This window comes from Sinocyclocheilus anshuiensis, unplaced genomic scaffold (assembly GCF_001515605.1).
Source record: "Sinocyclocheilus anshuiensis isolate Anshui unplaced genomic scaffold, SAMN03320099.WGS_v1.1 scaffold477, whole genome shotgun sequence".
Lineage (NCBI taxonomy): Eukaryota > Metazoa > Chordata > Actinopteri > Cypriniformes > Cyprinidae > Sinocyclocheilus > Sinocyclocheilus anshuiensis.
In genome coordinates this window covers 239,364-252,024 of record NW_015536549.1, presented here as the reverse complement: position 1 = coordinate 252,024, position 12,661 = coordinate 239,364, and the positions used below count along the sequence as shown (strand labels likewise).

General features: G+C 36.8%; 1 protein-coding gene across 1 annotated transcript in view; it reads right to left on the bottom strand.

The window, feature by feature from the left end:
• The window catches only part of itgb4 (integrin, beta 4), a 26,285-nt gene extending 19,245 nt beyond the window's left edge, over window positions 1-7,040 (bottom strand). Inside the window, exons 1-13 of the mRNA XM_016501910.1 lie at window positions 6,798-7,040; window positions 4,579-4,663; window positions 3,981-4,063; window positions 3,058-3,156; window positions 2,754-2,958; window positions 1,989-2,085; window positions 1,736-1,907; window positions 1,345-1,608; window positions 1,096-1,185; window positions 885-1,007; window positions 289-456; window positions 126-202; window positions 5-29 (exon numbers count right to left, since the gene is read on the bottom strand). Coding sequence (XP_016357396.1) covers window positions 5-29; window positions 126-202; window positions 289-456; window positions 885-1,007; window positions 1,096-1,185; window positions 1,345-1,608; window positions 1,736-1,907; window positions 1,989-2,085; window positions 2,754-2,958; window positions 3,058-3,156; window positions 3,981-4,063; window positions 4,579-4,657 — 1,482 coding nt within the window. The 5' untranslated portion in view covers window positions 4,658-4,663; window positions 6,798-7,040. The remainder of the gene's footprint in view (window positions 1-4; window positions 30-125; window positions 203-288; window positions 457-884; window positions 1,008-1,095; window positions 1,186-1,344; window positions 1,609-1,735; window positions 1,908-1,988; window positions 2,086-2,753; window positions 2,959-3,057; window positions 3,157-3,980; window positions 4,064-4,578; window positions 4,664-6,797) is intronic.
• Between the last annotated feature and the right edge of the window lie 5,621 nt (window positions 7,041-12,661).

Below are 12,661 nucleotides of genomic sequence, written 5' to 3'. Positions count from 1 at the left end.
CTGCTGAACAGTTACAGAAAGGGCCTAGCCTATGAGAGGAAGGGCACAGGCAAGAAGCGGGGTTATGGACTGCAATATAATGGGCACAAATCAAAGATATCAAAAGACATAAATATCAATACTACCATCCATCAGAACACTGGCATTTCCCACAGACAAGATCTCCTTGGCCGTTACAGCGCGCTGCATTTTTAACCGGAGTCTGATGTTAAAGTTGAAACAGGAGTGTAAGATTTTAAATGAACATGCAGAACAGGAGGAGGGTTAGAAAGAGGTAGCAGACCTCACCTTTTCGCAGTCACATGTATGACAGAGCACTTCGGCGTTGATTCTGAAGGCGGAGCTAAATGTGGTTGGTTTGACTCTTAAGGTTCCAGCCCGGTCAGCCTGGTTGGCATTACACACATGCTGCTCTCCCACCTGAGTAAGAGCCTTCAGACGGACTCTAAATTTACCCTTTACAGAGAGAAAACTTGAATCAGTGTCTTTACGACAAGGTTTTCACATTTTAAAGAGTAAAATAGAGTGTTTATAAAATTGCAGCACATGCAGCTATTGTAACAACCAGCATGCATCTTGTTTTCTATTGGATATGTAATAAATTACATTAAATATGTCAATAAATTAAACTAAGAATAATGAAAAAATTTAATTTTTAAAATTTAAATACATTTTAAATAAAAAAAAGAATCATTTAAAAATATGTTTGTAAAAACAGAAAAGCATTTGATAAATAAATGAATAAATAAATAAATACATTTATAACATATTGAAATTATTATTTAACATGATAATTTATGCTTTTCCTTCCTTTTGAAAAGCTGGCAAGTGTGTGAGAGACTACATTTGAAGTTGTGCATTAAAAAGAAGTCAAAGGCACTCACAATTTCACCTGGTGTGATTTTGAAATTGCCAAATTCAGAAAAAGTGCCAGACTGAGAGAGAATCTTGGCTTCCACCGCCTTTGGTCTGTCCTCTGCACGGATACTGATCTTGGAACGAATATTCTGTTAAAAAAAAGATGGTTCAAAAAAGAGTTACATCAAATTTGGAAAAAAAATCTCAGCAATGTATTTGGTATGAAAATAAATTTACTTCAAAAGCATTTTTTAAAATGCTCAAGATGTTGGAGGAATCTTCTTGTAACTGTCCCAGCTCAGCAATAGGGAAGTATTCATTGAGTTTCTACAAACAAAGGAAATCATAACGTGTGTCACAAGAAGTTTATATCCAATTTTCAATATAATGCTTTTTCATATTGTGGTCTCTGAGAACTTTTCAATGGAGACAAGATGCACTTACGCCATTAAGACAACAAAAATAAATTTTTAAAGGCATACAAACCTCATAGTATGAATAGGAGTGGTTAGTAATGGCGAAGATTGGAATGATGTTATGTTTCACCAGAAGTCGCACTAGGGTGGGTATAGATGGGTAGTCTTGACGAATATCATGTGTGTAATTTCCATCTGAAGTCAGATGGCATTGCTCATCATTACGATCCAAGATGCCCGCGAGCACATTGGCACCGTCTGCCTCATAATGGAAAGCTGATTCAGTGGAGAAGACCAGCAAGTGGGTGCTGTGTTTCCTCCAGCCAATTTGTTCCTGTGAAAATTAGAAACAAGTTATACTGTACCAATAAGAAGCAAGTTACTGTTTACAGTACTGTAAATGACAAGCATTTCTCACTTCTGCCTACCGAATTAACTTCTTAAAAATAGACTCTCAGTACCTGGCAGACAGCAGCCTGTAATATGGCATCAAAACCCCCCTCGGGGGCATCCAGGTTGCCAGATATGCGCTCTTGCTGGAGCTTCTGTCTAAAGGTGTTTATGTTGTTGGTGAGAGTGATGACGTTACGGAATGAAAACGGAGAGTCGCTGTTGGCCCACGGCTCTTTTAATCTTTAAGAGGAAAAACATATATAAGGAGCGTGTGCAGACAAAGTCAAACTGCGTGGTGCTGTAACGGTGTATTGTTCTTACTTAGCTGGTCTCATGTCTGTCTGAGGCTCGGTGACTTTGTCCACAAACTTGCCAAATCCGATGGTGTAATCGTCAGAGAGTTTGCCAACAAGCTCAGCTGCATGGGGTGAAACCAGAAAATGAATGACTATTAAAATGTTGCAAAACAAACAATTCATGAGTGTGGCACCCAAAACTAGTTTGCCCAAGGCGTATAATTTCAAAAATTGCGCTCAAACAGCCAGACAATGCGCAATAGATTTGGAGAGGGACTCAAAATACGTATTTAAAAGTTGAACTAACTTGACCCACCATCTAAATAATGCAACACTCATGGCTCAAGATGAAACAGTGAGACATGACACAACAGCCAATGTAAAAATAGCTAGAACACATCCTGTAAACCCACTTGGTGCAGCATAGCTTGATAGTTGAGACATTAATTTACAATGGACCTTATCATGTGGCAATAATCGATAAACAATTCTAACAATTATAAGATCTTCATTATTCATTTAGCAGACACTTGTCAATTATGATGGATGCATCACCCCTTGCAATGTTTGAACTAAGCTGGGCAATATAGTTAAAAAAATTTGTAGCCTTTTGGTTTATGCATTGCATTGCTAAGAACTTCATTTGGACAACTTTAAAGGCGATTTTCTCAATATTTAGATTTTTTTGCACCCTCAGATTCCAGATCATCACAAATATATCGCCCAACCCAAATTACAACCGTTACCAGCCCACATCTAACCACTATAATACACCGCCCTCCTCGCTCACCCAGCTGGTCTCCCATCCTCTTCAGGTTGTCCAGATCATCAGACATAGAGTTGGAGAAGTCCATGAGGATGTAGAGGTCCAGAGGGCCACGGGTTGGTTCAAACACCTCCATCTCCACCTCCCTCTCCTCCCCGGGGAGAAGCGTCATGCTCATTAGCTGAGGGGCCACCTGAGAGTACTTTAGTGACTTATTCATTTGCACATTCTGAAAAACACACAAAGACACATTAATGCATAAACACACATGAATCCATGATATGGAAATGTAACTAAAGGGAGGGACAGGATTCTGATAAAAACAAACCTCTACAATTTTCCAGCTGCTCTTAATTGTTACCATCCGACTACTACATTTACGGGCCTCCAAGTTTTCCTTCAGGTCACAACGCTCATACTCAAAGATCTGAAGAGAAAAAAACATATACAAATGAAAGAAATTACACAACTGTGGTCATGCAGCTACAATAGGTTTTATGAACATACAAATAACCAGAAACCATAGGTGACATTTAAGGTGGGGACAGTAAAATAAAATACAGTACTGGTTGAAAGTCCAGCAAATTTTTTTTTTCTAATTAATACTTTTATTTAGCTATGACACATTAAATTGCTCAAGAGTGACAGTAAAGACATGTATAATGTAAAAATTATATTTCAAATAAATGCTGTTCCTTTGAACTTTATCCATCCAAGAATCCTGAAAAACAAATGATCATGGTTTACACAAAATAATAATAATAAATGTTTCGTGAGCAACAAATCGGTACATTCGAATGACTTCTGTAGGTTAATGTGACACTGAAGACTGGGAATAATGGTTTTACAATTTTAAACTATAATAATAGTTCACAATATTACTGTTTTGACTGTATTTCTGATCAAATAAATGCAGTCTTGGTGAACAAAAGCGACTGCTTTCAAAAACGTATAAAATAATACTGACCCCATACTTTTGGAATGATAGTGTATATCATTAAAGTTCATTTGAGAAGAACTGCGCAAATCACTGTTTAATAAGACTGTAGTGTGTCATACTTGAAACTGAATAATGAAATTGTTGCTTAAATGAATGTTGGACATTTAACATTTCGGTTTAGATTTGTAAATGAAATAATACTCTTCTACAGACCCTCTGGATCAATACGTCATATAGACTAATTATGAAAGCACGTCAAACACATATACAACATCAATTCATTCTTCAGCATGAGGATCAGTGAGTTTCACCTCATCGGGGCAGTAAGCACATCCTGTGGCGATCTGGATACATTCTGAGCAGGTTTTTGCCCTCACAGCAGTACAGTGGTTCACTATGTAACACAAAAAAGGCATATTCAGCAAATAACAAAGATAATTATGTCTTCCCTGAATTTGGCTTTAAATGTTTTGAACTCAGTAATTAAGGTCTTCTTAGCATTACATATTTGGGAAACCAATTTTTCTGTTGTTATTTTATCTATTGTTTTATCATTTAAATATCCTAATAAACTGTTTCTTTTGCTTGAAAGGTGAACAGTGCTTTCATTATTTAAAATAAATGACACTTGGGCTGATGTTTCATTATTCAGTGCAATGACATTTATATATTTTGTACATAAATATATACATATTATAGCATGCAAAGTATTTGGACAGTTAAAAATGTACTTCACTGTATTAGATAACAAAACATCAACCCAAATGTTATCATATATATTGGTTATCATTAATGATTAGTCAGCAGAAAGTAATCTGGTGTTTTTAACTGACTTGGCATTGCTTCCTAAGTAAAAGCGTTTGTAATTGAGATTTGAGGTTTAAGGGGCTTAAGAGTTGATGTTCCCACCCTCATTAGCACGGCTGGCTGCCACAGCGAGCATGAGAACGTAGATCCACACAGCGAGACGCAGCGCCCATCCTCCCATTTCAGTCTGAAACATAAATACAACAATAGCAAGATCACACATTTTACATAAAGTTAAACATGGTGAACAGATGCCACACAGATACAGAGATACACACCATAACTGATCATAACTGAACTGAGTAATTCAAGGCATGCGAGACATGTGCCTTGGTAAACACCATAAAAAATTCAGCAAAAACCTCATAATGACCAGACACACTGCAGTGGACATTCACTTGAAATGTACAGCATACATTTGTATGTTCATTGTCCATTACACTTTTAGAGACCACTGTCCTTATCTAATCTACAGTAGAATAGCATGCACCTCAGCTGTTATATCGGCGCTTAAATAAAAAAACAGAAGGAGAAATCTGATCCACCTTTCTCTCGCTTTTCACTCGCTCCCTTTCTCCCTGAAAACATCAAATGAAAGTTGAGCCCATTTCACCCCCCATAAATCTGAACTCTGACAGCGAAGAGGAGAAACAGACCAATGATTCCTCAGGAATTCCTCTCATATCCTCTACAGATGCACACGGACTCCGGTGAAGAGAAACACACACAAACACTTTTGTCTTATTTTTTTTTTCTAATAGAATTTTTGATTTTATTGTGCATAATTTAATCTAACTTTCAATTGATTAATTTGTTGTAATTAATGACATTATATTAATTGATGAATTTAATCCCATATTTGCGGATTAGAATCAGGACACATTCTTATATGCGTCAACACACATACTGCATTTTTTTGTTTTATTTTGAAGCCCTGCATTTTGTTCTATTCTGCTGAGCTCCATCTAGGACACAAAACATATTCCCTGAACACATCCATACACACTGCGTGCTGCCTGCTCTCGCTAAATGTGGTTCGGTGAAACTTATTACTTATAGTAGCAGCTGGTGCTGAACTGACTGCAGACTTGGAAAAACCATCAAGTTTGTACTTCAGATACTTGTACTTTTGAATATGTATGTTTGAATATATCCAATGGGACAAAAATCACTTACTACGGAATTTACATACAAGTTTTTTTGACATTTTTTAAATAAGTGTACTAAATTATCATGTTAAATTGAAAGCCTTGCAAATTGTATCCATCAAAAACAACCCTAAACCACCAAAATACACAAAACAATACACTCCAAGAAAAAAACTGGTTGTTCTAAACCTAATGCTCACACATCCTTCAACTTTACATTCATATATAACTGCTCAAGTTCATATTTTGACCAACATCGCTGTAATTTCACTCCAGGAAAAAAAACTCAATCCCATATAAATATTACTGCTCTGGTTGTTCTAAACCTAATGCTCACACATCCTTCAACTTTACATTCATATATAACTGCTCAAGTTCATATTTTGACCAACATCGCTGTAATTTCACTCCAGGATGAGAGAAAACTCAATCCCATATAAATATTACTGCTCCTGAGACCTAAACAGATCTTAGCATGCTATTGTGAACCTGATCGGGCCTGTGCTAACCTCACAAATGGGCATGTTTAGTCATACAGAGAGAAAAACAACATAAAGTACCAATACAAAATTATTACACAATTTGTGTACTTGGATATTTTCTTGTGGCAAATGTGGTCATTCCTTTTTGCATAAGTGAAACTTTGAGGAACAACTTATTTAGAGCTAATTTTCTCTGTCTCAGTAAAACTAAATACAAATTCAACTAAATGTAAATCAATCTGAGAATAATAATGACATTAAAATACCATAATTAAACCTAATAATCACAATATATACAGAATGATCCAGACACAAATGTGAATGGTCACAAATGCATAACAACACTGAAAATAAATGGTGCAGCTTAAGACACTCTTTTGCAAAAGTGAAAACAACCAACAGCCAAACACCTTCTTTTATCTCTCATATCTTCATAAAGATTTAGTGGACATATTTTAGAAGATGAAAAACAGAAACAGCTGAACAGTAGTGGGCAATATTTAAAGACCTAAAACAAACTGATTCAAAAAATTCTATTAATTTCGCCAGCCACAAACATCAGCTGAAAAACAAGGCAAACAAAAAGAGACAAGCAAGTAAAGAGGAAAGGGGAAGCAGAGAGATAAAAAGAGCCTTACAAAATACATGCATGACTGTGAGGCTTTACAAAAAGATTGTTGATCTCACAAACCTCTTAGTTTGTTGTTTCCCAATCCAAGTCCCAGAGTCCAACCACCAACCAAAGTTCTCTAAAAGAAAATCCTTTATTCTCTCCCTTGTGTCCAATGATTCACCGAAGAGGGAAAATAACCTGTTTTCCACCTGTGTCTTCACAAATCCAAACAACAGGGAAACTTCTTGTGCTTGCAGGAAAAAGTTCCCTTCCTACCCCACTTGGTGCTGTGCACAATCGACTGAATATTCCCCCCAGATACGACTTGTGTTTAAGAGTGAATGTGTGTCTGGTCCCTCCTCTTTTGCTCAAGCTGTTCAGGTGGGTCGCAGGCAACACCCTTCCTGTCTTTCGCTGACTTTGTGAGGCAACAAGGTCGCTCCACCTTTCTTTCTGTCCTTTGCTCACTCGCTCTCTGCACATTCCTTTAGCAGCACCCTCACCTGTGTGGACTTGAGAATGACAGGTCAGAGCTCCTCCCCGAGGGGGAGAGGAAAAAGAGTGAGAGAGAGAGGGAAAGAGTGAAGAAACCCTGCCCTGACTGCCCTTGCACAGGGTACAGGGTACAGAAGAATCATTGCCGCACTCATTTCTGCACATGGATACGCAGGTACACACATGAACACGTGCCTCGTCACACTTTAAGACAATGGAAAGCGACCAACTAAACTCAGAGATATGCATGACAAACAATCCAACAGGCTTCACACACTCAAGTGAACTCAACAGCTCACACAGAGCATTGCCTTTGAAGTCTTTCAAATGTCACTGCCACAAAAATGTGCCCTAATACAAGAGAGAAAAGAGAAAGTGAGACAGCAAGAGAGGAAGCAAGAAATACAGTGAAGAAATGGGGAGAGGGAGAGAGAGAGCGTGGTGAAAACATGTATTCCTGTGTAGCAGGAACAAAGCAAAAGATTCCAGAACGACCTCCATTTACAACTTGACTCGGTCATATAAATATAAACGATAGATATAATGATAGAATGATAGATAAACAGACAGAACGATTGATAGATAGGTAGACAAGACAGATATATACAGACAGCCATACAGAACATATAACGATAGAACAATCGACAGACTGACAGACAGACAGACAGACAGATAGATAGATAGATAGATAGATAGATAGATAGATAGATAGATAGACTGATTTATTGACTGATGATAGATAGATAGAATGATAGACAGAGATAGATAGAAGTCAGACGATAGAAAAATAGACAGAACAACTGAAAAATAGATATAACGAGCGAGAGACAAAGATGGAGCGACAGACAGAAGAACAGAATGACTCGAACAATAGATATAATGATCAAACAGTCAAAAGACAAACAGATAGAAAAACACAATGATCGAATGATTGACAGACCGACAGACAGACAGACAGACAGATAGATAGATAGATAGATAGATAGATAGATAGAAATACTGGTAGAATGATAGAACGATAGATTAGATAGATGGTAGATAGAAGGATAGATAGAACGATCGATAGAAGGACATATAGAGTGAGAAAGATAGAGTGATCGAACAATAGATATAATGATCAAACAGTCAAAAGACAAACAGATAGAACAACACAATGATCGAATGATTGACAGACCGACAGACCGACAGACTGACAGACCGATAGATAGATAGATAGATAGATAGATAGATAGATAAAACACACAGTAAAAGCATACAGACACACCATGGCAACGTAAAATCATGGGAAGCACATTCTCGCAGGGTAGATGCATAACACTAAACACACAATGAGTCAGAAACAAGGTGTGTCCTTCCCCGAGTAACAATCAGACAGCCTGGCACTCAGTGAAACGTTAGAAAGGGATGTGTGTGGTACAGCTGTCCCTCAGGAATGACCTGTGGAAAAACTTAACTGCTGTTATCGCCATTTCTGTCTGCCGGACATCAGAAACGTTCCAACTGCATTTCCTCACATGCTTTCCCTTGGATAATTTTTTAAACATCAAAGTACATGAAGCATTATTTCCAGCCTTAAAAGACAATTCATATTCAACCTTCTTTTGTTTATAAACACTGAATTCATACAGGCTGTTTAGATTTAAAAGAAATTGACACAAAGATACAAATCAAGATACAATAACCAGTTGAAAATGGCAATAAGTGCAAAATATTACATGTTTGATTGTACATTTAATGAACAAATGTACAACTTTTTGAGTACATTTTTGCCCCGTTTTTACTGTATCTTCTGAAAAATTCGGACACAATTTCCAAAATAAATATTGTTTTCCTCCTTAATGCTCAAGAACATCCCTCTCAGGATTTCCCTTTCCCACCAAAAAGAATCACTATGGTAACCATAGTTGCCAGTTACTGTTGTTGTTACTAATGTAATCCTGCTAAAGGCTCCCACAAATAGTGTACAAAATAGGGCCTAGAGAGAGAGAGACAGAAAGAAAGAAAGAAAGAAAGAAAGAAAGAAAGAAAGAAAGAAAGAAAGAAAGAAATTAGCATGCCTTAAGTCTAGAAGCATAATCAATTGCTGACGACACGTGACTAATAACAATTTACCATGGTAATCTTTCTTGGCAGGATGTATGCATCTTTCACTCCTTAATATCTGCTGCATATGTTTTAAAAATACATATTACACCACAGACTTACACTAACACTTCTCCAAAACAAATATTATTTTCCCCCTCAGCGGTCAAAACCATTTCTCTCAGGCTTTCTCTTGGCAAATCCGATTCCGACCACCCATTAAGCACATAACGTCTGCAAACAGTTTTAACGCGGTTTTAAAACACTTACAGTATTAAAAACGAGTTTGATTTGCTCAAAGTAATTAAACTCACCTCTTCACAGACGAGTTCCGCTGTCGCCTACAACAGTCAGTCAGCGCGTCAAAACTCTGCGAGCTCCTAGACAACATCTGTTGGCATCTTAGGAGCGTTCCGAATCGGCTCAAACGTTATGTATCATACTTACAAACATTCATGAATTTTTTAATTCACATTTTCCTAGCACTTGCAAACGCCCTGGACTGCATTACGCACAGTAAGACACATGAAAACGGGAGCAGGTGTCTTTGAAAGCAGACCAAAAACTAGCAAATAAGAAGAGCTATACTCTAAAGAGCTTATGAACATATATGTTCAAATGTTCATATTTATATAGAACTTATAAGTTATAGGCTACTAGATCTACCAAAAATTTGTACAAAATCGGAAATTACAATTTTATTACAAAATTGGAAAAGTTCAGTATGTCCTTAAGAGACATCCATGGTCTCAGAAATATTAATATGGTTAATATAGGAATATATACCTTCAAAAGTTTTTTTTTTTTGTATTCAGCAATAATGCTATAAATTGATGAAAAGTGACAGTAAAACCATTTACAATGTTACAAAGCATTTCATATGTAAACCAAGTTTTGTCATGAAACTCTAGATGGCGCAGGCTGATGGGTCCTTAATGCAAGCTGATGATAATCACTGCATTAAACTACTTGGCACAAGCTGATTGGTGCATACGCAGTCAATGAGCTTGCTTCTTTAAATTTAAATGGCTGTTAGCATTCATTAGAGCATTTCGCAGCATGCTTTCAGAGTTCTTCTGAAACCTCCATCTTTCCCAGCTCCACCTGTATAGATCTGCTACGGGTTAATATATATGCTATTTGTGCAGCAGCAGTATGTCTTAAATACTCACAGCACCGTATCTGCGTATGTATTGTCAGTAGCACGTTCCTGTGCTTGCTTTGCAGCAGAAGCAGCAATAATCTACAAAAACAGCAATAACCATTATCCATTATCATGCAAAAATCTTCCGAGAGTTGTCATAATAGAAATGTTATGTTATTTGAACTTCCTATCAATCAATGAATCCTGAAAAAAATACAGAAATATTACAATATAACATTGATAGCACTGCTTAAAATACAGTTTGTGTGTGTATATATATATATATATATATGTGTGTGTGTGTGTGTGTGTGTGTGTGTGCGCACGTGTATTGCACCCTTGGTAAATATGAACAAAGGCGGCTGTGAAAATAAATCTTCATCATTTATCATTTTGATTTTTCACTAAAAAAATTCACAAAATTCTAACATTTCATTGAAGTAAAACAATGAAAGTGGGGGGAAACTCACATTATGAAATAATTTTTTTTTTCTCCAATGCATGTTGGCCATAATTATTGGCACCCTTAGAAATTTTTATGAGTAAAATATCTTTATCTATATAAGTATATTCCTATTCATATTTAAAAAAAATTTTGGCACACCAGTGTGACTTGGAGCATGAAATTGTCCAGCCATGACTTCTTGTTCCACAGTATTATAAATATGAGGAACACAAAGGCCAAATTATACCTTAATCATCCATCACAAGGAGTAAAACCAAAGAACATAGAGTATGTTGTTGGCCTATTGTTCAGATTCATGGAATCATGGATTCTATCAAATAGCAACTGATAAACAAATCTAAACCTGACTGCCTCTGTTAGAAATCTTATAATGGGCCGTGGTTGGATCTTTCATCAGGACAATGATCCAAAACAAACATCAAAATCAACACAAAAATGGGTCACTGAGCACAAAATGAAGCTTCTGCCATGGCCGTCCCAGTTCCATGACCTGAACCCTATAGAAAATGAGTGTGGTGAACTGAAGAGAAGAAGAACCAACATGGAGCTGGGAATCTGAAGGATCTGGAGAGATTCTGTATGAAGGAATGTTCGCTGATCTCTTGTCAGGTGTTCTCCAAACTCATCAGGCATTATAGAAGAAAACTCAGAGCTGTTATCTTGGGAAAAGGATGTTGTGCAATAATTGGGTGCCAATAATTGTGGCCAATGTGAACTCCAAACATTCCTTTTGCCATTAATTGTAATCATTCAGTGAGATTTTTGTATCTCACTGATTTTAGTCTGAAAACAGCCAGTGCTCCACATCGGATCTCACCGATGGAATGACATGGAGAATCACAAAAAACTGAGACAGACTAAATCAAAAAGAACTGTGGCAATTGTCTCCAAGACACTTCAAGAATCCTTCCTGCTAAGCTACAATACTGTGAAAAGTTGTAGGCACTTGTGTAAAAATGCTGTAAAGTGAGGATGCTTTCAAAAATAATGTCATAAATAGATTTATTTATCAGTTAACTACTATATATAAACAATTTCAGCAGCCATTACTCCAGTCTTCAGTGTCACATGATCCCTCAGAAATCATTCTAATATGCTGATTTGCTTCTCAAGAAACATTGTTATTATTATCATCAGTGTTGTACTGTTTTGTAATAATAATAATGTATTGTAACAATAACAATATAAATTATAAAGACAAATAGACAAAACAAATTGTTCATAATTTCTTCTCTCACAATTGTAACACAGGAAGGTAAAAAAGGTCAAGCTTTGGGTTTAATCATTGAATCACTATGCATGTTTAAATACTTGGTATCAACATTACAATTATGTGCAATGCATGAGTAAACCTTCGTGGCCAGATTCACAGAAGATCAGTCAGGGCCTGTACAGGGTGTGTCTTCAATCTGAGTCACCCTGACACACAGTCAGCACATACTGCGCTCGCACAATCCCCATCTCTCAGTCTCTGCTGGCAAACTCACTCCTGCGCATCAATGTTTTTACCTGGGGCCAAGCAAAAGTCAAATAATAAAGAAAAGCACCATTTGTTTTAAAGGGTTAGTTCACCCCAAAATGAAAATTCTGTCATTAATTAATAATTACTCACCCTCGTGTCATTCCAAACCTTTAAGACCTTCGTTCATCTTCGGAACACAAATTAAAGGGGTCATATGATGCGATTTCAAGTTTTCCTTTCTCTTTGGAGTGTTACAAGCTGTTCGTGAATAGATAAGATCCCTGAAGTTGCAA